This window comes from Alternaria burnsii (genome assembly GCF_013036055.1).
Source record: "Alternaria burnsii strain CBS107.38 chromosome Unknown 697, whole genome shotgun sequence".
NCBI classification, from domain to species: domain Eukaryota; kingdom Fungi; phylum Ascomycota; class Dothideomycetes; order Pleosporales; family Pleosporaceae; genus Alternaria; species Alternaria burnsii.
The window spans coordinates 714474-742200 of NW_024066120.1; the positions used below are offsets into that span (position 1 = coordinate 714474).

The following is a 27727-nucleotide window of genomic DNA, read 5'->3' on the forward strand; positions in this document are numbered from 1 at the left end:
CAAGGCACTAAATATACTCAGAAAATTGAGCGATAGTTTGGGTGCACGGTCCTGCGGCTTGAATAGTTCCTCATGTTGTGAAGTGACTTGAGCGTCTTGGGCGCTGTCGGGTATCTCGGTGACGTCGCTTTTCTTTAGGTTGCCATCGGAACTGAGCCCCACTACGCTCGGAACGAGAAATTTTGGCCTCTTTTACCAGTCATCATTCCAAGGTTCTAATGCGCACTCGCCATCCCCGCATACCAAATGTCAACCTCACGAAGCCCTCGCTCCAGCTCACCCCTACACGTTCCTTGGTGCAAGTCGCTGCATCAGAAGCCCGCCGCTTTCCGGTTGCCACGCTGAAAACGCCGATTCTCTTCTTCACGCCTACAACTTTCAGATTCGGCAGACGAAATACGCCAACCGTCTCGAACATACGTGACCGCTTCCTCGCAAATATGCCCGAGACTAGCGTTCAGCATGTAGACCCTCAGAAGCTGGGGAGGATCACGTTCCAGAAATCGGAAGACTTGATCGATGAATGGGAAATACAATACGACGACGCAGAGGGTAGTGCTGATGCTGGAACGCTGAAACAGGCAGCCCATGAGCTTATGAGCACGAATACCCCCGTCGCGTTTCCCACAGAGACTGTATATGGACTCGGCGCGGATGCCACAAGAAGCGCGGCTGTAAAAGAAATATTTGCCAGCAAAGGACGACCGGCAGACAACCCGTTGATCGTTCATATACATTCGCTGCCCCAGTTACGAGCGCTGTTGCTGGGTAAACTTGACTTTGTAGGCGACGGAAAAGATGCTGGAAAAGATCCTATACCAGAAATTTACAGGCCGGTGATTGAGCGCTTCTGGCCTGGACCGCTCACCATCATATTGCCGGCTCCTGAAAACTCGATCCTCGCACCAGAAGTCACAGCAGGTCTTACTACCTTTGGCGCACGAATGCCACGCTCTATCATCGCCTTGTCCCTTTTGCGGTTATGTGGTCGCCCACTTGCTGCACCCTCCGCAAATGCGTCCACGCGACCTTCGCCGACCGCTGCGGAACATGTCTACGATGACCTCAACGGGAAACTCAATCTGATAATTGATGGTGGGCCATGCGAAGTAGGTGTAGAGAGTACGGTCATAGACGGACTGTCAAGTCCGCCTGCAATACTGCGGCCGGGTGGTGTCACGGTAGAGCAGTTGCGACAATGTCCTGGGTGGGAGAACGTAGTCGTTGGGTACAAAGACAAGCAAGCGGAAGATTCGAGCAGACCACGCGCACCTGGAATGAAGTACAGGCACTACAGTCCGAAAGCGTCGGTGCTGTTATTTGAGGCAGGTGCAAGTCAACCCACATCTGACGAGCTGAAGAGTAAGAGACGCATTGGTATTATTCGGACCAAGAGCTGGGGTCGTGTGCTGGGTACAAGCGCTGAGAAGGTGAAGACATCGGATGCGAGTGGTCCGGTACTCTGTGGTCCATTGGGCACAGTATCTTTAGATGTCAATGACTCGTCGTCGCGCCTTTCAAATCTCCTGCGATCCGTCGCTCAACACCAAATACCGCATGCAGATCATTATGTCGTCAAGCCCGAAGCTGTTCAGGTGTGGGAAATCAATCTTGGCGCAAAAACAGAAGACGTTGCAAGAGGCTTGTTCTCGGCGCTGAGAGAGCTCGATAAAAAAGGCGTAGAAACCATCTTTGTGGAGGGTATTGACGATAGAACAGGTGATGACATTGCGGCAGCAGTCATGAACCGACTCAGGAAGGCTGCTGAGATCAGGACGTGAGAGAAGGTTAATTATAGCGCATATGATGATTGAACGAAGAGACTTCCACTGTGCATCGTTCACGCCCCACTACTGATTGTTGTACGTCAATGTCCTGTAATACAAGACGTGTCCGCACATCAATGGACAATCGAAGGATGGACTTGACAAGTGTGAATGTCTGTTTGCAATAAAGCGACTCTTCTGCAGCTCGTTACCTTCCTATCTTCTACGACATATACAAAACCTTGTTAGTGTCGTGCAACCACATGAGTATTGCTGTCATGTGCAGTTATTACGTGTATCTCTGCATGGTCGCACTACTAGCTTACAGTACTATAGCCACACCCAATGACGAAGGTGCTCCTGACCCCATAGTTATTGGCCAGCGATCTCCAACCGGTATCTTTACCATGACGGTCTTTGTTACGGTTACATATACAAGCTACGTAACTGAAGCGCTGTCTGGCACCACATCTCTCTTCCTACCATCCTTCACCTATGATCCCTTGTCGACTTCCTTGGCTTCTGACAGCCTTTCAACTCTGGGTAGCACAACAATGACAGGGACGTTTGCTGCGCCTACTAGCACTACCAGTCTGATGGATACAGGCACTACCAGTCTGATGGATACAGGCACTACCAGTCTGATGGATACAGGCACTACGTGCTCGCACACAATGCCCCATATTGTACCTGGCAATTCCAGTCTTCTATTGCCCTGGGTCCCAAAGTTGCCTTGGATGACGCCATCCGGAGGATTAAAGACTGTTTCGTCGTTGCTTGTCACGTCTTTTAGTGCAACAGAATCACCTACCTTGTCAGTTTCCAACCCTGTGCCTCCAGCTCCTGTCGTCCCTAGGCCTGGTTCTTCCGAATTCAATTGGCCTATACACACCGACATCATACCGAGAAGCTCTCCTATTAGTGCTCTTCCAAGCACCGGTACAGACACAACTGCGTCGATCCCTCTTCCTGAAAGTAATGGCACAACTACTGCTACTGCAAGTTCCACATCGACCTCTAGATTGTCAGTCCACCCGCGATGTAAGGCCAAATCTGTTCTATCACTTAACACCGAACCATCTATCAAGGCTCGCGACGCAGCAACCGGCGTAAGCAATATCAGTACTTTTCAACCCTCCGCTCTTAATTGGAAGACTAGGTATATGAACACGTCATCTTTCGCAGGCGTGAAGATCGCAACACCGTCCGAAGAAAGCAAGGCGAGTAAAAGGCGAGTGAACTACTGGTTCCGCTTCTTCGCTGCTGCAGAGCCTTCTGTAGGACGAATAGTGAATGAGTGCTTGGCATGCGATCGGGATGGAGAGGTTACGTGTTTGCCTACTCGACGATATATATGGTGTACGGATGGTTGTGCCATCACGGAGAAGCTGGGATGCGATATGGTGTGCGAAGATGGAGTTATACGTAAAGAAGGAGAATATTGCGTACGATGAATGTATAGGGCCTGTATGTATTGTATCCATAATTAACGCATCGACTCCGCGTACTGCTTGCAGCAACCTTTTGTAGTCGTATCAGCGGGAATACCCCACTGTGTCTCATTAATATGTTCATTCGATGGGACTACATGCAGGATCGCCACTTAGCTATACGGTAGTGAACAAGCTTTCAGGGTCTTTATGCCAGCGTTTCGGTGCGACGATCGACCCAAGAAGCCCGTTGAGGACCGACTCATTGGGTTGCGCCATATACTCTTACCCCCAGTGTTTCGAAACATGGCGTCGCTCGGCGAACCGCTGTTTGTCTTGAAACACCTACCTTGGAGAACCACCTGTTGGGCCTTTCGGAGGAAAGCGATGCGATCGATCTCTAGACTTTGGCAGAGGCTAAGTTACCGTACCAGTAAAGATGCCTAGAGTGATCGACACTATACGTCATGCTCATCGATCGCCGACATCTCCAGCGTGAGTATCAGGTCGCACATTTTGTATAGCCTTGAGCTCTACGCAGCATACTATCCTCTCATTGCACAAACCAGAATTATACAAGGAACTGTGTGTGGAATATGCTCGGTGAAAGCATGTGCGAGGTGTTGTGTTCTGCCCAGGTGAGGCGACCTGCGGATTTTGGAACCGTGCTCACATTCCAGAATCCAGAACTTGGAGGAAGTGGAGATCATTACGTGTGCTCGCGACGACCTAGACTACCGCATCCTCGCTCTTATTCCCAGCCCAATGTGCCAGAATGACAAACAATCGCAGAGGCGGGCATATGTCATTCTCTGCTGTTGGGAAATGAAGTTTGACACACCGGGCGCAGAGCGCATGCATTAGAGTGCGCAGGTTCAGCAGCGCTTATGCAGGAACCTTCTGTCCTATCGATAGGCTATATCGATAGCGCAGGGCAGTCGACTCTTACTGGATGCATGTTAGTGCCACCAACGAATGAGGTGCTTCGACGTGGAGAAGGGTGTCTGTTGTTCCTCTGACAAAATCGGGGAGACAGATCTCGAGCGCAATATCTGCATACACCAAGTTGATGACGCGCGCACGATGTAAAACCACGTTGCAACCTGATGACGTCGGTGGAAGCATCAGAGCGCAGACACACTGGGATCATCTCTCTGTCGGCACACAAAAGGAAAGAAAGACGTTCGGAACTCGACAGCGATAGGGATATGTCGGCAATCAGTACAAGGACCAGCCTATCGGAGCCCCAGCGCGTGGACACCACGTTGCTTGCAGGCGTGGTATGCAAGGACACCGCTGCTGCGATACCACTCTTTGTTCAAGGGCATTCAGGAATAAGAGCACCATGAGTTGTACTCCCCGTCGATGCATCGCAAACGTGCAAACACAAGAATGCGTAACACATGTGCTGGGCTGAGCTGAGCTGCATGAGCAAGGGACCAGCTAAATACGACGCCGCGCGGAGGGCCTGCCGTGCCACCTGGGCTGGTATTTTTGCATCGGACCGCGTCGAATGTTGACTCGTCGATACGAGAAAGCCTCGTCAGCATCGCATACGCCTTGCCGACGACGTTCCATTCTTGGACTCCCCCTTGAGTCGGGGCCCCGAACTCAGCAACGCTCAACAAACAGAAAGACGGGCATGGTTATGGGGTAGTCGTCGTCACCACATTGAAAATGGTCAAACTCCCGCAAAGGCGATCATACTTTCGGAAATGAGAGAGCCTGTGTCTAGAATACTCGATCAACCCGCGCGGTCTTTGCGCCGGCCCCACCCCTTTCGATTCCGCGAATACCAAGACATGTGAAGGATCAGTGGGCCTGTCAATATGTGGGGACCAACGCACAGCGAACATCAACACCAAATCCACATGAGCAACATATCTGACGGAATGGATTGAACATCTATCGATAGAGTAACCTGCAGGTGAAAAAGCAGATCAGGCACTGAGACACATGCAAACGGCATGAGGGCCCCCTGTTGAAGGGCGAGGGTGAGCGGGTGTACCTGAATGTGGCGGCTATGTGAAACGCACCGGCGCCATGCGGTAGCTAATCAAGGCTGGCCACAACCTTAGCGGCTGAGGCTACTTCTGACCTGTGAATGGCTGAAAGAGGCTATTTGCACCTGAACCCCTGGCTTACCCGCTTGCGAAAAAGTTTGAGCCTGTGAAGGTCTAGGCAGGCGCATGGGAAGTGATCGAGCGCCCGAGTTTCCCGCGAACAATATATCAAGTTGAAAATCTCCCGCACCCCAGTGTTTTTTGTCACATCCTGATCCCTCAGACTCACACCCAAACACGGTCGTTGCCTGCCACTCCTTTGAGCATTTCTGCTCGGTACATTCTCTTGTCGCTCTGACTACCACGTTCATTGTTCGACTGCCAACGAATACTTGTTTGCGCTCAGGTTAGCCGCATCTGCTTTTACTCATCGATACCCTACAATACAAGCAAGCGCAACGCAAATCCCTAACCTGCCATCTTCAACAATCATCGATATGTCTGCCTCTGTCAAGTTTACCGGCCTCTTGGCCTTGGCGTCTGCCGTTGCGGCTGTTCCCCACTACCAGCACAACAAGTTCCACCACAGGGCTGCTTACCCAACCGGCGGATGGGGTGGTGCCTACAACAGCACCGCTGTTGCTGGTGCTACCGGCACTGGCGTCTACGGTGATGACAAGACTACTACCCTAGACACCACCTCTACCTCCACTGCGACTGAATACTCAACCATCTACGTCAAGCCTACCGGCCTTGCAGGAGACAACAACAAGGGAGTCGAGGCCGCTGATGCCTCCACCGGTGTCTGTGGCGCAACCGTCACCGTCACTGCCTCCGAGAAGGTCACCGTTACCGTCACTCCTGGCGGTGGCGCTGGTGTCCCCACCTCATCTCCCGTTGCCGCTGAGTCCTCGGCTGACAACGGATACGGAGTCCCTTCATCAGCTGCTGAGTACCCCGCCGCTACCCCAACCAAGGCGGCTTCTTCATCCGTTGTCGAGACTCCCGTAGCCGAGACCAAGTCCTCAGCTGCTGCTGGTTACCCTGCTGAGACCCCCGAGGCCTCTGTCTCATCCAAGACTCCAGAGATCACCGCATCTTTGATCCAGAAGCCCGTCGCAGAGGCCAGCTCCGCTGTCTCTTCCGCCGCTCCTTCTCCCACTGCTGCCACTGGCAACAGCTACTCCGGTGTCAAGCGCGGTCTCGCCTACAACGATGCTAACCTCTGCACTACCTTCGGCAGCAAGTTCGGTTTCGGTTACAACTGGGGCCAAACCGAGAGCAACGACATTGGAACTACCTTCGTTCCCATGATGCACAGCCCTAGCCAGTCCAGCGCCGAAGAGTGGCTCGCCAACGTTGACAAGGCCGTCGAGAAGGGTTCCACCGCTGTCATGGGCTTCAACGAGTGCGACCACGCCGAGCAGTGCGGTATGGAGCCCGAGGCCGCCTGCGCCGCCTGGAAGACGTACATGAACCCTGTCAAGTCGGCCCACCCTGACGTTACCATCGTCGGTCCCAGTGTCACCAACGGCCAGGTAAGTTTTGATCCTACAAAATGCATATGAGCCATACACTGACTTTATATCGCTAGGCCCCAATGGGTCTCGACTGGCTCAGCCGCTTCAACGACTGCTGCCCTGACGCTATCGTCGACGCCACCAACATCCACTTCTACGACATCTACGACGAGAAGACCATCGACCGCTTCCAGGCTCAAGTCGAGAAGGCCGCTTCGCTCTCCGGAAAGAAGGTCTGGATCACCGAGTTTGGTCTTAACCCCGGCTCTGCTTCCGAGGAGCAGGCTGCCAGCTTCCTCAAGGACGCCATGGCCTACCTCGATGGCTCCGACAAGGTCCAGGGTTACTCCTGGTTCATGGTTGGTGATGGTGAGAACCAGCTCAACTCTGGCAACGGCCTCTCAGCTGTTGGCAAGGTCTACGCTGGTGCCGCTTAAGCGTCCTTTTCCCTCTTTCTCTCTTCCATGAGACGGGCGGTTCTGGCGTTTCGTGGTTAGACCTTCTGTTTGTGTATATTTTGGGACTGGTGCAAATATCCTGGGACAGGCTTTGTTCTCGCGGACATACACGGGATAGAACGAACGACGCGCACTCTGATGCAAAACGATCGCTTCACAATATTGCTTTTTTGTTTAACTTCTAGTCACAAGGATGTTTGAGAAGATGTAGGAGGCTTGGTGTAGCGATATGAGGCAAATAGAAGACTGTTGATTTTATGCCCGTCTTGTTCTGTACGTACTGTGATGTTTTGGAAGCTGACCTGGTTTTGCCTCACAAGAATTATTCTCCTATGCTGCGCTAACCCAGAAACGCATGGTTTCGTTAGCATATTGCTTCTTCGCGAAGCACTGATGTCGTAATCTCAATCACTCTTGTCGTAATCACGTTGAAATTGCGTGCACAGCAAGCATAGCTCACGTCCGCCTCACTGGCGTACTCAAGTGGCTACTTGTAAGACCAATCATGTCTTTCCAAGTACACATACCCTCCGGCCGCAGTTTCGACAATTTTTCTCGGCTCCAGAACACTTCCAGTGACAGATCATGCTAACCCCCAGCGATATTTGCATACAGTATCTCCCGCCAGGATCTCAATATTCTGTCCACCTGTCCTGATAACGATAAGCTTCTTCTTGTAGTTGCTCACAACACATAATGTACTATTCGCTCCAAATATGAAGTCATCCCCAAGGTCTGCAGCACCAGTCAAGCCAGTATTCAGGTTCATGGCTGCCTGACAATCTTACGGCCTGTAGCCTGATGAAGTGATGGGAACTTGGTATATGTCAACAAGATCCGAGTTACTGAAGCACAATCATGCGTCATGGATCTTGACAGCATTGACGCCGAATCCCACCATAACAGTCCGCTGTTGCGAGTAGGCCTTCCGTGCTGGGTTGTCAGCGGTTTCATTGATATCAGTTCTCCTCATGTACCGTAATGATATTCGCGATATTTCAGTTACGTAATCTAACGTGAGGTAAACAGTCTGTTTGCCTACCTAGGGCGTTGAACACAGATCATCAATATGAAAGTTATGCTGTGAGAGACATACCAAGGTAGCGTGTGATCTTTGGCAACGCAAAGCTGGAGAGCCACAAAAGGATTCTGCCGACCTTCCAATTCTCCGGAGAAGCAGAAATACTTCCAGAACTCGTGGGTTTTGTGGCAGTGTGCAGTTCTCTTGGACACGAACATGTTCAAGTATAGCTCAACATCCCTACACCTACCGCCCCTTACCCAAGCACTATTAGAAAAACCATACCTACACTTCCTTCAAGAAGACCTTACTCCACTCTACTACAATGACGTATGTATAGAGGTATATGTATGCAAACAGTGAAGCCAGAAGCTTTCGATACTTTGAAGCTTGATAAACTTTGGAATTAGTAGCGGATGTAGACTACAGGCTAAGGCATGTTGTTTTCATACCTCTTTATTTCGTTTGCATAGGGTAGAGTTGAACTTGGATTTGTAGCCCCACAAACAAGCCCCACATCCCGTATTGCCATGGATCAACGATTCCAGCCGTGATCCACATGATTCAACATGGATGTGCGAAGCTGAAATCAACGTCGTTGATTTTGTGATGAGAATATAGGGCAAATGTGATCAACTTTTTCCATCAAACAGTATCAGTCTCCGGCACTTTGGCGGAGTGGTTAACGCGCTGGCCTGCTAGTCCTCTGTATTGAGGGAAGTTAGCCAGTTCCTTCGGGAGCGTGTGTTCGAATCACACAGGTGTCGCTTTGGGCGTTGTGGCGGAGTGGTTATCGCGCAAGACTAGAAATCTTGTTCCTTCGGGAGCGTCAGTTCGAATCTGGCCAACGTCGTCTTTTTTGCTCTAGTGATGTCCATCTGGGTCTGGCCTGTCATGCTGTCTACGCTGTGAGGTTTGACTTTCCTTTTTGCGTTGGGGTGTTATGCCATCATTCACAGACATTGAAGCTCTAGGCTAACACTAATCTGTCAACGAACAGAACTGTGAAGCATATATTGCTGTACAGAAACATAGGTTACTCATAGTTAGCATACGTTGATGGCTGATCTCAAGACCTTTTGATATGCAGAAACCTTGGCGACAACAGCATTACTTCGTATATTTATCGATACTATTGCCATACTGCCCCTCGACTACAGACTCTCATTTAGTCGATTGTGCAAATAACCTTGCCTTTCGTCTTGTTCTCTTCCAACAACCTGTGCGCATCCTGCACCTTCTCCCACGGCAAGACTTTCTCGATGAAGAGTTTGAACCGTCCGTCCTTCATCCTGGGCAACGCATGTTCCACAAGCTGATCTCTGAGCTTGCCCTGGTACTCTTCATCTCTTGATCGCAGACTGCTTCCGACAAAGGTGCACCTCTTCCTGATGAATGCGCTAATATCCGTACCCTCTGGCACCTTGGTTCCACCCATGAAGCCTAGATTGACGATGATACCGTCCTTGGCAATAGCATCAAGGTTGTTTTGGAAGTATGATGCGCCGATGAAATCAACGATGATGTCTACGCCCTTGTTGTCGGTAGCCTTCATTATCTCCTCGACCCAGTTCTGAGATGTTGTGTTAAAGGCGGCAGTTGCGCCGAGTTCTTTGACGGCAAAGTCGCATTTGGCATCTTGACGTGCGGTTGCGTAGACGGCGGACGCCTTGTCGGCGAGGGACAATTGGATACCGGCTATCGAGACTGAGGAGGCGGCTGCGTGCCAGAGGATGGTCTTGCCGGCGGCAAATTGACCGACGAGATACATGGCTTGAGTCGCAGTAATCCATGTCTACAAAGTCTTTGTTAGCAGCTGGTATTCCACGACGAGCTAACATATTCCGGATCCTACGGGAATAACTTACTTCAGGAATACCAGCGCATTGCTCCCAAGTCAGTTCCTTTGGCTTCCTGACTAGCATGTGTGTTGATACTGCAATGTACTCGGCATAAGCTCCTCCATATGCCAGACCGAAAACCTCGTCTCCCTCCTTGAAGCCTTCCTTGCCTCCACCCTCTGCACTCAGCTCTGCAATCGTGCCCGAAAACTCCACGCCAAGAATCTTGGAAGCGCCAGGCGGTACTGGATACTGTCCTTCGCGCTGCAGCAAGTCCATGCGATTTAGACCAAAGGCCTTGATTTTAACGAGCGCTTGCGACTTTCCAAGTTTTGGCTTGGGGATATCGGCGATGTGGAGGTTTTCGATTGGGCCTTTGCCATCCTTGATGTCTTTATGCATTTAGCTACTTCAACTTGTGGAAATATGAGTATGCTTTACATACCTACTGCGCGCATTGTGTCGCTCATCGTGGTGATGTAATAGGACTTATTGATCGAGAGATGTAATTCTAAGGTACTGTAATGTGGGTGGTGCGCAATTGTGATCCGTTGTATATGATCAGAAAGATTGTCAGAGTGTCAGAAAGGTCAGAAATCCCTATGGAAATTGTATGCATAGTCAATCCCGAGGCCGTTCCAGCAGCTACGGAATGATTGGTAATGACGTTTGTAGAGGGGCAGCTTCACGAGTCATGGAGCTTAAGCTATAGTGGGGTGGTGTCGGACAATATAGGCCACGGGAATAACACGTACATATAGGTATCTCGTACGATACAACTGTCGTTCGTACGAGTGCCAACAGAAAACATGAAAGATGTTAATATGCCACATTGGCATATAGTGAAACTTGCTGACCGCATAACGCATTTCTAATTATTATTGCACCAGAACATTGGCCGTCCGAACGTCCGTATACCGTACTGTTTAGTTGACGAACAAGCTGTCCTCGTTCAGGTCGTACTGTTTGATGAGCTGAGCGAGCTTGTTGGCCTCCTGGGCATAGTTGAGCTTATACAAGTTCAGGACCTGGTATCGCGGCCTGCAACATGTTAGTGTGTATTGAATCAACATCTTACACTGCACTTACTTTGGCTGGTCCTGGTACGTCTCCATCTTAGCCCGCACTCGGAAGTTGAACGTCTTACATGTAGCCTCTTGCATGGCATTCATGAAGTTTGTCGTGCCATTCTCGTCATCATCCATCTTGATCTTCATGGCTTCATTCGCTGACATGCCCACGATGTCTTGGCCAGCTTCATCAAAACAGCTGAGCCACAGCGTGCCGGTGTGATCACCAACGTTGACACTCAACACATAGCGATATTGAGGCTCAGGGAAGGCCTTCTGGCACTTCTCACACCACCAGGAACCGGGGTTCTCTTCAATGACCTTTTTGTTACAGCCTTCCGTCGAGCACGCAGGATAGGCGACTGTAGTGTTTTTGACATACAAGACAGACGCCCGAAGACTCATGTATGTAGGTGTGTCTTGTAGGTATGCCTCCTCCTCTAGGATCGCTGAGATGGCCTTTGCTTCGTTCTTGGAACCACCAGCAGCCGGAGCCATGTTTTGATGCGTAGAGAATGTGGCATTCTGTCCAGCAGCGTTGTACCATCCTCGCAGCTTATGCGCCTCGTCAATATCTGGGTCAATCATCATAGTACCGGAGCTCAGCAGACTTAGACTTCGTCCGCCAAAGTCGGAGACCTTAGCACCCTTGAAAGCAACGATCGACTCCAATGGCGCTTCGAAGGTTTCAGCAGTTTTGCCCCAAATAGTGAGCCTGATCGATGTCTGACTGTCATCGGCTAGCGTCAGCTCGCGCTTGCTGTAGTCCTTATTGGTGTTCTTGGATGTTATGGTAGTAACCTCCGCAACCTCCTTCAAGACACCAACAGTATCGATCGTTGCATCCTTTTCGACGTCGGCCACGTCAGCAATCTTGGTGAAATTGAATCGTATTTGTGGCTTGTTTTCCTGGTCTTCTGCCTTCTCAACTTCAGTTTCGCGTTCGAATTGCAGTTCGTAGTCGTTGGGCAGATTGGAAAATTGCTTCTTCGCAAGTGTGACTCGACAGGGTGCTGAGATGTAGTATACGGTGCCTACTTCGAAGACGGGATACAGCTTATCAGCAACTTCGGTGAAAGCAGTCGCTCGGATCTCGCCGGTATCGTCCAGGAGGTTTACGCTGAACAGCTTGCCAGCCCCCTTCTGGTTGTGCCATTCCTTCATGTCGCTCTTGGCGGTGCATCGCGCGCGGATAGTCCACTTGTGTGCGTATGGCGATAGAGATTCGATGGGGTAGAGGTTGGGGTGTGATGAAGTACCAGGGTTGCTCTGGTGAGTAGGAAGCGACCGCTGGGGCTGTGGAGCGGGTGCCGTTTTCGATCCGTAGAAGTTGTTGCCTGAAATAGCCGCGGGCTGCGCTTCGGCAGCCTTGGTGTCAAGAGCTTCGGGCTGGCCAATTTTTTCGAGTTCGCCATATTGTGCCAGGACCTCTAGTTCCATGATGATCAGGATGCTAGCAATAGTCAGAAGAGTTGTCGCATAACGGGGAGGAGCACATACTTCTTGTCCTTGACACGCTGGGGGTTGTACTTGAGCAGACGTACAATCGACCCTTTCTTAAGCTGACCAGATGTGACAATGTCGTTGGCAGCTGCACGTCGTTAGCCACGGTCTTGCTGTGCCTACGCTTGACATACTGGTTGCGATCATAGTCTGGATGAAATTGCGGATGTCGCTCAAAACAACGCGAAAGCGCTGCACTGGGTTCGCCTCGCCCGCCTTGGGCTCCATCGTCTTGATCTGTACGCATTGCAGGATCGGCTGGTCTACGAAGCAGCCGCTGGGCTGGAAGATGCTCCTATGTGATGTTAGCAAGGGACGTGTAGTGGAGTATGTCGTTGCCTACTGAATAGCGCCTTGCGTGATTGCTCCCTCTGCCATTGTGACTGTGATGTAAGTGGGTGTGGGTGGTGTAGAGATGGCGTGTGTGGGTGGCGGCTCAGCGAAGTTCAGAAAGCGCGTCGACGCGTCTCGCCACGTGACTCTTTGGCCCCGCTCTAACCTGATGCACGTCTCCCAAGGCTGGGGTGGCTGTGCGGGGCTACGTAATTAGGCTTGGACCCTTCACAGCAGCTCGTTCAAGACAGCTTTCAACCCAGCCAACAATCACAACCACTTGAATTACAAACATCATGGCGGACAACGACATTGCTACGCGTGCGCCCGAGAGCGATGCGCAGGAGACGCCTCGAGAGCAACCCCAAGAGCCTAAGCCAGCAGAGGAGAGCGTCTTTCCTGGAGACACTAGGGCGCAACAAGGGCCAAGCATGGGTGTAAGTCAACTCTTTTGCTCTTATGGGCAATTGCACGCAACCATATGCTAATTAGCCAGGAACACTGCACAACAGATCGCCCGACCCCTTCTGGCGAGAAGCCCACCGGTGACCTTACGAAACTAGGCGGCGTTGACTGCTACATCGCGAAACCGGCCGACTATCCACATTCACCCTCGAAGCTCCTGCTTATGCTCACCGGCGGCACAGGCGTCAAGTCTACCAACAACCAGTTGCAGGCTGACAAATACGCATCCCAAGGTTACCTGGTCGTCATGCCTGACCAATTCGACAACGACCCGGCGCCGAATACTGTTGATATGACAGAAATTCCAAAGGAAGCGTCGTGGCTAGAGTCAGTCAAGCTGAGGACTGCTGAGGGTATCAAATCATTCATGATCGACATGTGGCTTGCTCGTCATACCCCAGAGAAGGTCCTTCCGCTACTTCACAAAGTTGTCGAGGGTGCAAGGGAGGAGTATGCCGACGCTGTTGCCAACGGTGGAGGCATGTACGGCGTTGGCTACTGCTTCGGCGCCAAGTACATCCTTATGCTGGCCTCAGAGCTGCCCGACACCGTCGCCTGGGGTCAAGAAGCCCAGAAAGACGTAGAGCAAGGCACGGTTAAGAAAGAGCCGGTCCTTAGAGCCGGTGCGGTTGCGCACCCAACCATGACATACAAAGAGGACCTTGAAGCCGTCAAGTCTCCCGTCTACATTGCCGCTGTCAAGGATGATCCCATGTTCTCTGAGGACGAGGCATTGACACCTGGACGAAGAGCCATGGAAAACAATAAAATCGAGCATGAGATACAAGTCTTCTCTGACGTGCCTCACGGCTTTGCCGTCTATGGAGATTACGAGGACTCCAAGATCAAGCAGTCACAAGCACAAGCTTTTGGTCAGATGTTGGGTTGGATACAGTCTCACTAGAGCTGTTTTTCTAGTGCTTGGAAGTGCTTCGGCACTCTTTTAGTGTTTTCGGAGGCTTCTCATCGCTTGATTACGTTGGTGAATATACCATGGCGTTCCGGTGGGTGGGAATGACGAAAGCCACATTCGAATCTTATCTCGTTAACAACTTCGATGGACTTCAAAAACTTGTGCGCATTCTTCATTTCTTGGCTCTTCTATCCTCAGCTTTCCGTCCTATCACACTTCTCTTGTTGCATCCGCTATAGTGCGATCAACGGGCCAATCGCTCCCAGATTGCCCAAGATCGACACGCAGCAATCTGTAAGTAGGTGATACTTGGCCGTTAGTATGTCAACCGCTTCTCTTGCGCCCTATCTGATAAAGATTTGTTTCTGGCTTATGCAAATCGACAGAAATGGCGTGATCAGACCCTCCGACAATCTGTATGGCTAATTACACCCATGAACTGATCCCTGCTTCGATACTATCTATCCGAATGCCATGAACTCATGTGCAGAATTTCAACACTGCCGCGTTGACCGGGATTAACAGAGCTCTTGACTTGCGAAAGGATACATATAGAACAGAGATAGGAAGAGTGTCATTGACTTCTCAAAGTTGAATGGCTCATCTTCTACCGCCAACATGATGTATTCATTACTTATACTGACCGCCATCTTTTTTCAATGCCGTCATGTCGCCAGTCTTCGGATTGCAAGCTCTCTCTTGTGGATCGAGCACACACCTCAATCCTACGCCATCGAAAACTTTTATAATAGAAGCACACCTCCGACGCTGTTGTCTGGCGGTGTAGCTGACCTCGCCTCAAACATAACTTTCGATCTCGGCGCCAACGCAGAAACACAGGGCCTCAAACAATACGCCAATCATCGCAACATCCGCCTGATCTATGTCATATGCGAAGTCCCGTACCGCCTTGTTGCCGACAAGCGAAAAGGTATCGCTAAGCTTGAAGATCTGAAGGGCAAGAAGATTGGCGCGTTCCCGGTATCGAGCGCAACAGTGTTCGTCCACAAAATGATGAGTAGTGTTGGCGTGCATGATTACGAATACGAGAGATACGAGACTGTTGACGCGATGTTCTGTATGAAGGCTCCGTGTAAAGACAGCGAACTTCCGAACCTGCTCAATAACGGTAGCCTGGATGCGTACGGAATGTGGGAAACGTCTGTCGAGCTCGGCGCTATGGCTCTGGGAGACAACGCGATAACCTTTCAAAACGCATCAATATACAGAGAAGTTTATGCGCTATACTCTACTACAGAGGCTCTGAGCGACCCATCCAAGCGTCAGGATATTGTAGGATTTGTGAGGGCGCTCGAGAAGACGTTGGACGTGTTCACGCATCGGCCGAAAGAGAATAAGGTATTTGACTTTGTGGCCAAGGCCGTTGGTGCAGATGCGGAAGTTGTAGAGGCTGTTTGGGATGATCATAAGTGGGGTGGACGTTGGGATGATCGATTGATAGACTTTTTGGTGGACGAAGACAAGTATCTGGCAGACCAAGACAACAGGACGGTCACCCCAAGGACGGAGTTGGAGAAGTTTCTGGACTTGAGTATCATTGATGAGTTGTAAAGGAGGAATCTGATCTAAGTAGGTTTACTTGGATCAGGAACTTGCAGTCTGGTTTCGACTTGTATGCATGTGATTGTATCATGTAATCTAATCCTGATAGATACTATAGTCTTCAGAGAATGTAACGTGGGACAATGTTCCACTGACACAGAGGCACCCACCGGCTGGACCCTGCATGACTCGCTTTCCAATAAATTTCCTAACCCCTCAACTACCCCTCCGAACACATTACTGGAAAACAACTTAAACGTCCAACAAAGTAACAATGGACGATCAGGAATTCGATACTCAGACCGACCTACAGACACAGAGCATTTTGCTCGCCGCTGCAAACCACGATATCGCCTCTCTTCGCAATCTTCTTCGCAACTCTTCCGCAAACGTTCAAGATTCCGAGACCGGCTTCACACCTCTACACGCTGCGATCGCTGCTTGTGAGCCTGACGAAGATGATGCGAAGCATACCAATGGAGGCACGAACGGAGACCTACCTGAAGAGGGCAAGGATGAGATGAGCAGCGCTGTAAAGACCATCAAATTTCTTTTCGAGAACGGCGCGATATGGAACGACCTGGATTCAAATGGCGAAACACCGGGATGCATAGCGCATAGACTGGGCCTGAAGGAGCTATATGAGCTCTGCGTTGACGCAGGTGTACGTGCAGAAATGCTGCTGAGTCGCATGGAGCAATACCAACTTCTTGGAGACGATGATTCAGACGAAGATGACGAAGAAGAAGATGAAGCCGACGAGGTAGCTGAAGATGTCGAGGTAGTAGATATACGCCAAGAAGAAGCGCAGGGCGATGAATCCACCGAGAACCCAAACTATCTTTCTTCAAAGCTCACTTTCGACCGCGATCGATTACTGGATGATTCTTCGAACGGAGTCATGATGGAGTGGGAGACAACTCTCATGCGCAGATCCGCGGAACTGCTGGTACCGACAGAAGGGCTTCGTGTCATGAACGTAGGTCACGGTATGGGTATCATAGATGGTATCCTCCAAGACAAGAAGCCAAATACTCATCACATCATTGAGGCGCATCCGGATGTTATCAAGCGTATGAAAGAGCAGGGATGGCATGAGAAACCAGGTGTTGTCATTCATGAGGGCCGCTGGCAGGACATTGTACCAGGTCTCGTCGAGAAAGGCGAACTATTCGACGCTATCTACTTCGATACATTCGCCGAAGAGTATAAAGCACTACGCGAGTTCTTCACAGAGCACGTCATTGGACTCCTTGATCCTGCTGGTGGTTCCGACGGCGAAGGAGGCAAGTTCGGATTCTTCAACGGCATGGGAGCAGATCGCCAAATTGTCTACGATGTTTACAACAAGATCGTCGAATTTGATCTTTTCGAGGCCGGATTCGACACAGAGTGGGAAACGGTCGCCGTGCCTGATCTGGATGAGAAGGGTGAATGGGAAGGCGTGAGGAGGAAATACTGGGTACTTAATGAGTACAAGCTTCCAACATGCACTTTTATCGGTTGATGGATTAGGAAAACTCAAGACGTTGCCTTGTACGAATGAACATCGATAAAGAGTAAGATTGGAGTTTTGATCGTACGACTACCACAAAGCAGACTAGCTCCGTGAAGCGATTCTACTAAGTTGTACTCCGGAACACTGCGCTGAAACAAGATATGACAATCACTAGTTGCCATTCAAACCGTCCATCAGACCATGCATCTGCAACAGCTTGTTATATCGACTCTGCTGCGGTTCAACAAGTTGCTTTGCTGCTTCTGCTCCTATAACAGGCAGCGCTTTCAATCCGTCGTTTTTCAACTTCCTCGGCACCATCTTAGGATCTAGTAAGCCAACCTGCACAAGAACAGAAGCTTGATCCCAGTACATGTGCTCCGAGACCAACTTGTCTCCTCTTACCGCCACGATACTGACCATGGGTATTTCCACTCGCTTGTTCGTTGGTGGTACACCTGGCAATACCCAGTCAATCTCGTCCGAATGTGTAAACGACACAACCATCTCGTCTACTATACGATTAACACCCATGGTCCTGGAGACCAATCGTATGGAAAAGTCTTCTACTAGGCTAGGCACAAAGAATTCTCCATAGAATTCCGCGAGCTTCTTCCGTCCCACACCTCCCTGCATTGTCGGCAATATTGTCACGTGTGGGCTGTCTTGCGTCGTATTCTTTACGACACTCATGCTCGCGCGGTCCGGATCATCGTCCTCAAATCTCGCATTCCAATGACTCAGCGCAATCGGTTCAAGGTCCACATTCTTGCCAAACCCTTTTCGCACGCACGCTAGCGCTCTTGTCCACGCCAGGTTGGCTTCTACCTCTGAATACGCTCTTGACGATGGGTCTGCGAAACCTATGGCACTCTTCTCGTACCGATACAATTTCCATTCGCACATATCAGGTCTCGGACTAGCCTGGCTTAAGCCTGCGACATGGACTTGTAATTGATGCGAGTTTGGATACATGGTCTTCGGGCTGGGCAACAAGCTCGGATAAAACGCTATGATCGCACAGCATTTCGCCAATGGTTTCTGGGCTGTTTTCAAGACGACACTGGCTGCGTCGCCGTAGGCTATTATCGCATAGTGTTCGCCTAAATTCAGGGTTTCGGATAGTTGTTTAAGGGTTCGTATATAAGCCGCTTGAGGTTGTGTATTAGGATCGTAGGGAAGGTATTGCGCGTCGTAGCCTTCTTCACGCCAAGATAAAAGCGCTTTTTCTGGTGCTGGCAATGCGCATGTTAGGTATATGCGCGATGGTCCAGAGTTGAATTTCAGGAAACCGCCTGTGCCGGGTTTGTTGTCAAATGAAGTTATAGACATGCTAGGCAACGTGGAGAACGAGTAGCTAGCGAGGCGTTACCGAAGACGAATGGAAGGTGAACATAACCGTCTGGATGTAGTCGGCAAAATTAGTAGATTCCACTCGCAATGCGGGTGGCTGGGGTTTCAACGGCTTTTAATTTCCTGTTTCTCCACCACAAGACGTGGCCCTGGCTTGCTCCCGGCCACATGCGACCAAGTTTCACGAGGAACGCGAGCTTGAGACGATGCAGTATGACGTCATATTCGAGATTTCGAGTGGGGCGCTCGCGTGGCATGCCTTTGCGAACAACCCGACTCCTGCTAGTCTCCGAGTCCAACAACTCACCACCGACAGCAAGATACCATGTCATTCTCTAGCGATAAGCGAACATAGTGGAGATATGAGATTCAGACTCTACATTACTTCCTTCAGTTTACGATTTGGACAGGATCAAAGACGACCAAGCGATCAACCCATGTTCTACCAGCTTGGAAAGATCACTATACAAGGATTCGGCAATTACGAACTATGTGCCTCGACTCTGTGTCCAAGATGAGAAGCAAACAAACCATAAGAGGATTCTGCATTTATCTCATGGTCATCTTCGCGCTCACTTCTCTCTTTGGATCTGGACAAGAACCTCTTACGTGTTGTTTCGGAACCTACAACGAACTAACAATGACAAGAAACTGATACGTAGAAAAGAGTGCGATGGGACATAGATCCCGCCGTGCCCGTTGAAAGTTTGTTAAAACTGAGGGCATCTCTCTAAATCCCACTCCCATCTTCATTGTCAGAAGAAAAGAAAATGAAGGTTGTTACACCACATATCCAGAGGAATTTGTGAACAGACCCCTTGTCACTAGAGAAAAGCCGTTGAAGATAGAAACAACGCATATGCAATATTTAGACACCAGGATGCCCGACATCATTAGCACGTAAGTTCAACGCAACAATGTCTTTCGATCATGTCAACACAACAGCATCGAAAGTTTCATTGAAGACGGCCATTCTCACTATCGATCTAAAAGGGGAATCATATGGTTACTAGCTACTCGCATTTCGTCGTGATGGCACACAGCCTGTAGCTCGGAGAAGAAAATCGCACAACGCCGACGCCGCCTACCATGATGATGGCCATGACCAACACCAAACCGTACCCATATGTTTAGAAAAAAGGCTCGCGTGTGACAGCATTTCAGTCTAGTACGGGCTGTTCACAATGTCATTCCGGCCCAAATAGCTTCCTCGTACACCACTCCTCCTTGCAGCGCCAACACGACTCGGCATCGCAATACTCTCCCGCGTCGGTCGCTGCAAGGCCCTCTTAGCGACCATGTCTACTTCATTTGGCAGCGCAACGATGAGGTTCTTGTCTGAACCGAACTTGAAGTTGTCGGCCTTGACCTCCTCGGCGTAGCGCTTGATGTTGTATGGGTCTTTACGATTAGCAATAACCTTCTTAAGGCTCCAAGTGACGATGAATGGACCGGTGGCAGAGATGATAGTGGTTTCCTTCTCGTCGAGGCCAGTGTTGAAACGTGCAGTGGTGAAGGAGATAGGTGCTTTGGTCTCGTGCTGGAATTGGGCGACATGGGCAGGTGTAAGGGCGAGACGACGCGGTTGGGGTTTGTCGTCTTTGGCAAAGGACTTCTCGAAACCGAGTTTGCCGTCGTTCTTGCCGCCCTTCTGGAGGGCATCGATGAGCAGAAGGTAGGTTCGAGTAGTGGCAAGAACCCAGCGACCGTCTGCTGAGACGTCCATGCCGATGATAGGATCACCGAGCGCGGGGATGAGAGTCTTAGCGTTGATACCGAGTCTGTCAAACAGACGGATATCTCCCTTCTCGGATGCAACAGCGATGTGGCCCTTCTCGGTCGTCGCAGCGGCTGAGAATGCGTTCTTTGTAGCATACTGTTTGAGCTGATCATCGACGAGCTTGTTGCCAGCCAAACGGGGATCGACACGGTAGAGCGCGTTATCGGAGAGACCCAGGAAGGTCTGCTCGCCGCTCATTTGGGCAAATTTCTGCGACAAGTTAGTTTATGATCGGATGTGCAAGATGAGTTATACGTACATTCTCTGGTGCAAAAACCTTGACTGGAATGTCGTCGTGCACCTTCCACTCATCTACAACGGTACCAGTCTCGAGATCCATTCGATAGAGGTTGTTTGGGTTATCAAGGTTCTGGAGAATCATATCACGATCCTGCTGATGCAGCATGACCTTGTTCGGGTTGAAAGCCTTGCCGCCTGGTGTCTTGATGTTCGAGATGGTTGTGGAGAACTGAAGCTGGTTCTCGGGAGTGTGCTTGAAGACACCAATTTTATTGCCACGCACAACAAACGACCTGTCGTGCTTGTAGCCAACCGCCAGCTGCGAGTTTTGGTCTCCGTCCGTGGGGCCAGTCTCGACGTCGTCTTCTGACTCGTCAGAGTCGTAGTGCTCGCTTCGCTGCTCGTTCGTGCTCTCATACTCGTCCTCTTCTTCCTCTTCTTCCTCTTCTGGCTCTTCATCTGGAGCATCCTCCATGGTTAAGTCTTGGAAGGCTTCCAAGACGTACTCTCGATCCGTATCCTTTGCCTTGCCCCATTTGATCTTGTTCAGGTGCTCCCACAAAGCTTGCATCACACCTTGCTGAATGTTCTCGAGGCCATCTTGATCCTCGAACTTTAGCAGCCATGAGTACGCTGAACCGTCGTCTAGGTAGTGATTGAAGATGAAGGATTTGTATTCGTAGTTGAAGACGGGATTGATGTCTTCGACGATGGGCTGTCCCAGCCACTCACGCTCTTCACCGGCAATGTGTAGCCAGTAGTTCCAGTCCCCGATCTCGGTAACGGTAACACTGACTTTGGGGTCTTGCTTCATGAAGGTGCCGGATGGGAAGTCGAAGAGGTGGAGCTCTGCCTCCCCTTGGACCAAGGTCTCCAGAGCCTGGGGCTGAGTGGCAGACGGTGGCGCGGCCGTAGCCTCGTCCTGTTCTGGGACAGTGCCCTTGCCTGCGACCTTCTTCGCCATCTTCTCCTTGGTTGTGTTGGGGAAGAGCTCTTCGGTGGTCGGTGGTTCGATGGGAAGGGCACGGGCAGTGGATAGGGTCGGGCTGGTGACGGGACTCGCGTCGGGGATGGGCTCTTCGTAGTATGCTAGAGCGGCGAGGTCGTCTTCGGTCGCGTGTTCGTGGCTCCTCCTGAACTTCCTCTCGTACTGGCACTGCAGAGCAACGCGCTCGAATAGCGAAGCAGTCTCGGGCTTGACTGACCGGTCGCACACAAACTCCCAGAGGTCGTCGACGTCGCCGCTGAGGTCGCGCCACGCAAAGATCTTCTCGCCGGTTGAACGTACGTCGTCGCGAAACTGCAGGTCTTGGTCGAGCAGAAAAGTCTTTTCGTCCTTGTCGCCTGCGAGCGCGTCGAGTGCCGCGTCCTCGTTCTCCTCTGCCAATAAGTCCTCCTCGCCTTCTGCGTATGCGCGCTGGATAACGAGCTGGTACTGGAATTCCTGCCCGGTGCGGCGGATGGTCGCTGTTGCGTCGGGGAAAATGAGCTCGCTGTATCCCTTGACAGAGCGGGGTCGGACGAGGTAAAGCTGGCCCTGGGCGATCTCGACGATGGTTTCCTTGGAGCTGTCACCAAAGACAAATTTACTGACTGGTGGTACGGATTAGTGTCGTCTCAGCAACGGTGGGGGAGGGGCAGCGGGACAGCAAGGAGAAACAGAGCAAACAAAGCTGCTGGCGGACTTACGGTTTCGGAGCATGAACATGGCGACGAGTGCTGAGTGGCGGGACAAGCAAGAGCTAAGCCTTCATTTAAGCTCAGAGGAGAGGCGCACGCCAAAGTCCATCTAGGTGAAGGCTAGGGTTGTTTGCACGAGTTATGATGATAGGCACCAGGGTCTAGGCAAACACTCGCTTAGCGACGTCATGGGTAGGGCTGAGGACAAGCCCTCTCTCAGCGCGAATGGAATCTCATTCAATTGGAATCTATTAAAAACATGACTCTGAAGCACGGGACAGCCCTGTCTCCTGCGATACAAAAACAACCCCCCCCCCCCAAAGGCGCCTCTCGCTCATCATTCACTAATATCGTTTGCGCGACAACGTTCTTGAGACACGTCCGGCGTCATGTGCATTATCAGGTTTTTGGGGCAGCCAAACTGATTAGATGCCATTCAAGACGAGAGTCTGATCATTATCTCCGGCTTTTGTAAGTGGCAACGCTACAGATCGCTGCGCAGGTCTGGGTATCATGACTTTTATTTCACTTTTCAACTTCTCTTTCGCCACCTCACCTCTTCACGGCGATTTCTGCGCACCCCACACGATGCTCTCCATAAGTGCATACGGTGAGGAGTCAAGGTCCAGTCCGAGCAGTGGTGATTGCGAGAACATGTTCTCAGCGTCCCCGTTGAGGGCGTTGTTGATGTCCTGTGCAGTAAAGACGTGCATCGTGGGGGAAGCCTGTGAGCCCGCTTCACTCGCCTTCCGGTTGTGTGTTGTGGTGATCCTCAGCAGCCGCTCCAAAGCCGAGACAGACCGTGTAATGGGCGTGGCAAGCTCCGCGGGGTCGACGTCCTTTGTGACATCCGTAAGGACTTGGATCACGTTCTGCAACAAACTGCGCGCTCGTTCGTTGCGGTTGTGTTCGCCAAGAATACCGAGGAGCAGAGCAGAACTCAGGGAACGATGCACAGCGGACCAGGAACGAGTTGCGAACGGCGTCATGTTTTGCAGACCGAGAAAGGCTTCGACAGTGTTTGTAAGGCTGTCGATGCATGTCTTGCGCAGAGTCTTGGAGAGATCGAGGTTGACAGTGGCTGGACTGATGGCTGGTCGACAGAGCTCAGATGTGACGTACGATATGTGCAGGTATAGCGCCCAGTGTTCGAGCTGATCGCGCATAGACCGGCATCTCCTAGAGTCTTTGAGATAGTCTGCAGCATCTATCATGATTTCTTGGAGTTCGTTGCGGTGTTCAGTGATGCGTATTAGGGCGTCATGCGAGTTCTGTGGCCTCTGGCGCTCACGCACTATATCCAGCCCTACTTTACAAAGTCTGTACATGCTCTCGACATATGTCCTTGTCCCCGGTGCTGTATGCTGGCTCATGGGTACAGTATGATCAATGGTGGTCGTCGACGAGGCTCTGTCGTACGAGACAGACAGCAGTGAGTCCTGCCAAAGAAGCGCCCACCATGTCTTGCTTCGAATGACTCTCTGCTGCACCGGGGTGGAAGGGGGACATTGTCGGTGTAGTCCTAGTGTCTGCGAAAGGCGCACTGTCAAACCCATCAAACTCCAAGCGACTCCAGCATTCATGTTATTCGAGATGACGTTTCCGAGGATCAAGAGAGTTTGTATGTTCTCGATGGTCGCATGCGATAGAAAGTTTGTGAATCGTAAACATTCGAAGCTGCAACAGACGTAAACCTGAGATGTAAGCTCCCTCTCCCTTCGCGACAGACTCGAGCATTGACAACCGGAAGCCAGTATGGCAAAGACCATGCCTATCCAATGGAAGTCTTTGCCATATATCTGCTGATCTGTGATGCCGTTGGTGCCTTGTGCACTTGCGCGGTTGATCAAGAAGAGCAGAAGATCGGATTCGATGGCCTCGATGTCGGCAACGGCGGGGTATACGGCATGTGCGGTCTCGCGATAGCTTCGAAAGAAACTGAGGCATTCGGAATCACTCGGTAACGCATTGGCAAGCTCTTGAGCGCGCGCTATGGATCCATGCGGCAGTCCCCAAAGATCGACAAAGGGATATGTAGCGCTCTCATTGTCCAGGCCAAAAATTGGTAGCATGCTCTTCTTGCCCAGGAGATCTTGCACGCCCGGTGCCCACTGTGTATCTCCTCTCCCTAGTGCCATGACGAGCGCTGGTACTGAGCTGGGACCGATGTGTATGGTTTGGCCGGTGATGTCGTTGCGCGTATGTATGCCTTGGGTCCGGACGTGGCTCTGCTCGCCGTCCATGGGCGCTGCTGCTGCCAGAGGCGTGTTTCCAGATGCGTCGGCCGGAGAGAAGCCGTTGGTCGGGGGCGGTATCTCTGCGACGCTGCCGACGGCGTTCTTCAAGTCGCTGAGCGACTTTTCCGCCTGCTGCAGCTTGCCGCAGATGCGTTCCCAGTCCTCGCGGGGCAGGGTGACGGTGCCGCCGTGGATGTGGACGATGCCATTGGAGAAGTCATGGCCGTTGTTCTGGCCGAGCCCGAGGTTGATTCGTTTCGCAGGCGGATGCGACTCGCTGGGCGGGTGGTAGGTACACAGCTCGGGGTGTTCGCGGACGACGCATGTCTTGCACGGCACGTTCTGGTCGCATTTGACCTTGCGCTGGCGACACGGGTAGCAGGCCTGTATGGTAGCAGAGTGTCAGCGCATGTTCGTGGGGCAGTAGCTCTGCCATGCTTGAATGCGCCGGGTCGTGTAGCCCAATTCGGCAATGCAGAGAGGCCATTCTTCCAGCAGACTATACTAAGGCTCCTCGACCCTCACCACCTGCAGCCTACCTTGTACTCTCGCGCCTTCCGCTTGCGTCTCAGGATCTCGTCCACGTCGGCTCGTGGCGGCGTGTCTTGCATGAACCCATTTGGCGCGTTGGGGTTGTGCTGGTCCTTAAGCTCGTCCATGGTCGAAGCTCGGGGGAAAGTCGTCAGAGGTCTTGTCTGGGCCGGATAGTCGCGCTGGTGGAGTGTCGACTTGAGTCGGCCTTTCCGCTCGCTGGAGCCCCACTCTGCGCCAGGGTGTCCATCAGCCCTCCAGCTAACCCCAGCTAGTCACACGACTAAGAAGCTTGACGCTCGCTACGAAGCAAATTACTGAGCCTGTCCATCGAGCATCCACTTTCTACTGCCCGCACTACCACCGGTCGTATGACATCAACGTCGACAAATCCATGCTTGCAATCTCAGCGTCATGCACCATCGAGCTTGCATTCATCTCAGTAAGGATTACGAATAGCTAACATATCCCATAACACACAACAATTAAAATCCAATATAACCTCCCAAGACCGACCTGCTAACTATGCTCCCTGCTTCTCTTCCTTGTTCTCCGTCTCCGCACTGTATGCGTAATGGGAGCGCGCCCGGATCCTTGCACCGTAAACGTAAAAGACGAAAGGAATTGCGCAACAAGCAAGACCGATAAAGGCAAGGAGTGAACTGGCCCACTGATCGCCCAGACGGTCGTACATCTGATTCGTAAACAAGACAGCGCCTGCTCCCCAGAAGCTACGCAAGAACGTCTTCGCCGCTAGAGCTGACGCAGCCTGGTGCTGATACGAGTCGACGAGATAGTTATTGGCTGAGTTATACAGGAAGATGAAACCGAAGCCTACAGAGCCACCTCCAAATGCAGGTCCTGCCCAGTGTGTCTCTTTCTGGCTGGTCCATGCGAAGATGAAGACTCCAATGGGAATGAACCAGCATGAGAACATCATGGGGATCAGACGCGCTTCGGCTGGCGGGTGACCATTGTGTTTTTCCGATAACTTCATGTAGTGCTTGTTGACGAGCGGCGCGCAGGCAGCAGAGAGCAGCACACCGCAGATGAGTGGGATGAACATGAGACCTGTTGATCCTGCGCTCCAGCCCTTGCCTTTCTGGTAGACAATCGGGTATGCGACGAAAAACATGTATAGAAGACCGTACAGAACGGACATGTACACCGAGATCAGGAAGACGATGAGCTCGCGGAAGAGCAGCTGGAATGGCCGCAAGAGGAAGAGCTGGAGGCGTTGGCTGAAAGGTCGCATATCGAGATCTTGTTCCGTGACGAACTTGTCGTCGCCCGTCTCCTTGCGCATCTTCTTCGCTCTCTTTGCCAGGATCTTAGGCGCATAAGTCTCCGGTACAGTAAATGTGATGAGAATCCAGACAATGGCAGAAAGGATAAGCTGAATCCAGTAAAGCCAGCGCCAGCCACCAGCTTGACTGAGGTAGCCGCCAACCAAAGGTCCGACACCAGGGCCGATGAACGGTGCGGCGCTAAAGGCTGCCATTGGGACACCTCTCTCCTCATTCCTCCACATATCGGCTAGTGTTCCTCCTACAAGCGTCATGGGTGCCGAGAACGCTACACCAGCGATAAAGCGTGTTACCAGCAGTGTGCCAATATTCTGCGCGACCGCTCCTGGAATAGTGAAGATGACAGCCAAAGCAAGTGTAACACCATATACTGGTCTCCTTCCCCAGATCTCTGACGCGGGAGCAAAAGCCATTGGTCCGACACCGAATCCGACCACGAAAAGCGTTATGGTCAATAGCGACACCTCCTCGCTAACCCCAAACTCTGCGCTCACACCCTCCAGATCCGCCGTGATGACTGCAGAGTTGAAAGCCACGGCAAAGCATGTCACTGCGACACACATGGTACACCACCACTTATATGCCTTGCTCCAATTCTTAGGGTTCTCCTTGTCGTCAATGGTAAACGTAACCAGGTCGTACTTCTCAACCTTGCCGGCGTTGGATCGAACCTCGCGGACCATCTGCCCCGATATGGTTTCTTGTGTGTATTCGTCGAGATTGGCGTTGTTGGAGAGTGTGCGGATAGGAAGATTGACCATGTCTTCGGCCGTCGGTGCGCGATGGAGAGGCATTGGTTTTTCGCCATTGAGGGTTGTGGTATCTGAAGAGGATGAGGATGGACGAGCATGTGTCGGGGCGTTAGAGGGACTGGCAAAGTCCCGTGAAAGAGGGAACTGTATGCCTTCGGTAGCCATGTTTGTCGTACAAAGGCTTCGAGGTCTTGAGTTTGTGGTGGAAAACGAAACGACAAAGTTGTTTGGTTGCTGTGAACAGGCTGGATGAAAGTACTCGATATATAAGGAGTATGCCAATCACCCCAACAAAAGTAAGAGATCGGCCACTATCGTAATAGTGGCTTCTTGTATTCGTAGCCTGGTCGCCTGATAAAGAAGCAGGAGTCAAACACCAGGGTTGTATTATAGCGAGTATGCGAATACCGCAGAGTGATGCAATCTGAAAAGCTGATCTCAACACACAGTCCGAACATGACAA

The 27727-nt window shown here is 51.4% G+C and overlaps 12 protein-coding genes across 12 annotated transcripts; 6 read left to right on the forward strand and 6 right to left on the reverse strand.

Moving 5' to 3' along the window:
• Positions 1 to 218: 218 nt before the first annotated feature.
• GT037_009058 (translation initiation protein sua5) lies at positions 219 to 1781 on the forward strand (the record flags this gene model as incomplete). Its single annotated transcript, XM_038934105.1, has 1 exon — positions 219 to 1781. One exon carries the CDS (start codon positions 219 to 221, stop codon positions 1779 to 1781), a length of 1563 nt encoding a protein of 520 aa, XP_038783450.1.
• Positions 1782 to 2503: 722 nt separating this feature from the next.
• On the forward strand, positions 2504 to 3536 carry GT037_009059 (uncharacterized protein; the record flags this gene model as incomplete). The annotated part of the gene is made up of 2 exons (XM_038934106.1): positions 2504 to 3200; positions 3361 to 3536. 2 exons carry the CDS (start codon positions 2504 to 2506, stop codon positions 3534 to 3536), a joined length of 873 nt encoding a protein of 290 aa, XP_038783451.1.
• A 2160-nt stretch (positions 3537 to 5696) lies between these two features.
• GT037_009060 (uncharacterized protein) lies at positions 5697 to 7156 on the forward strand (the record flags this gene model as incomplete). The annotated part of the gene is made up of 2 exons (XM_038934107.1): positions 5697 to 6737; positions 6794 to 7156. 2 exons carry the CDS (start codon positions 5697 to 5699, stop codon positions 7154 to 7156), a joined length of 1404 nt encoding a protein of 467 aa, XP_038783452.1.
• Positions 7157 to 7760: 604 nt separating this feature from the next.
• Positions 7761 to 7946, reverse strand: GT037_009061 (uncharacterized protein; the record flags this gene model as incomplete). The annotated part of the gene is made up of 1 exon (XM_038934108.1): positions 7761 to 7946. One exon carries the CDS (start codon positions 7944 to 7946, stop codon positions 7761 to 7763), a length of 186 nt encoding a protein of 61 aa, XP_038783453.1.
• A 1420-nt stretch (positions 7947 to 9366) lies between these two features.
• GT037_009062 (quinone oxidoreductase) lies at positions 9367 to 10509 on the reverse strand (the record flags this gene model as incomplete). The annotated part of the gene is made up of 3 exons (XM_038934109.1): positions 9367 to 9993; positions 10067 to 10431; positions 10485 to 10509. The coding sequence occupies 3 exons, from the start codon at positions 10507 to 10509 to the stop codon at positions 9367 to 9369; spliced, it is 1017 nt and encodes a 338-aa protein (XP_038783454.1).
• Positions 10510 to 10965: 456 nt separating this feature from the next.
• GT037_009063 (replication protein a 70 kda dna-binding subunit) lies at positions 10966 to 12990 on the reverse strand (the record flags this gene model as incomplete). Its single annotated transcript, XM_038934110.1, has 5 exons — positions 10966 to 11080; positions 11129 to 12562; positions 12610 to 12700; positions 12747 to 12907; positions 12956 to 12990. 5 exons carry the CDS (start codon positions 12988 to 12990, stop codon positions 10966 to 10968), a joined length of 1836 nt encoding a protein of 611 aa, XP_038783455.1.
• A 251-nt stretch (positions 12991 to 13241) lies between these two features.
• On the forward strand, positions 13242 to 14314 carry GT037_009064 (alpha beta-hydrolase; the record flags this gene model as incomplete). Its single annotated transcript, XM_038934111.1, has 2 exons — positions 13242 to 13382; positions 13442 to 14314. The coding sequence occupies 2 exons, from the start codon at positions 13242 to 13244 to the stop codon at positions 14312 to 14314; spliced, it is 1014 nt and encodes a 337-aa protein (XP_038783456.1).
• Positions 14315 to 14941: 627 nt separating this feature from the next.
• GT037_009065 (periplasmic binding ii) lies at positions 14942 to 15895 on the forward strand (the record flags this gene model as incomplete). Its single annotated transcript, XM_038934112.1, has 1 exon — positions 14942 to 15895. One exon carries the CDS (start codon positions 14942 to 14944, stop codon positions 15893 to 15895), a length of 954 nt encoding a protein of 317 aa, XP_038783457.1.
• A 265-nt stretch (positions 15896 to 16160) lies between these two features.
• GT037_009066 (arginine n-methyltransferase 2) lies at positions 16161 to 17393 on the forward strand (the record flags this gene model as incomplete). Its single annotated transcript, XM_038934113.1, has 1 exon — positions 16161 to 17393. One exon carries the CDS (start codon positions 16161 to 16163, stop codon positions 17391 to 17393), a length of 1233 nt encoding a protein of 410 aa, XP_038783458.1.
• Positions 17394 to 17555: 162 nt separating this feature from the next.
• On the reverse strand, positions 17556 to 18716 carry GT037_009067 (uncharacterized protein; the record flags this gene model as incomplete). Its single annotated transcript, XM_038934114.1, has 1 exon — positions 17556 to 18716. The coding sequence occupies one exon, from the start codon at positions 18714 to 18716 to the stop codon at positions 17556 to 17558; it is 1161 nt and encodes a 386-aa protein (XP_038783459.1).
• Positions 18717 to 19902: 1186 nt separating this feature from the next.
• GT037_009068 (uncharacterized protein) lies at positions 19903 to 22465 on the reverse strand (the record flags this gene model as incomplete). Its single annotated transcript, XM_038934115.1, has 3 exons — positions 19903 to 20727; positions 20777 to 22350; positions 22447 to 22465. 3 exons carry the CDS (start codon positions 22463 to 22465, stop codon positions 19903 to 19905), a joined length of 2418 nt encoding a protein of 805 aa, XP_038783460.1.
• Positions 22466 to 22997: 532 nt separating this feature from the next.
• On the reverse strand, positions 22998 to 27429 carry GT037_009069 (vacuolar import and degradation protein; the record flags this gene model as incomplete). Its single annotated transcript, XM_038934116.1, has 3 exons — positions 22998 to 25058; positions 25214 to 25466; positions 25730 to 27429. The coding sequence occupies 3 exons, from the start codon at positions 27427 to 27429 to the stop codon at positions 22998 to 23000; spliced, it is 4014 nt and encodes a 1337-aa protein (XP_038783461.1).
• Positions 27430 to 27727: the final 298 nt, after the last annotated feature.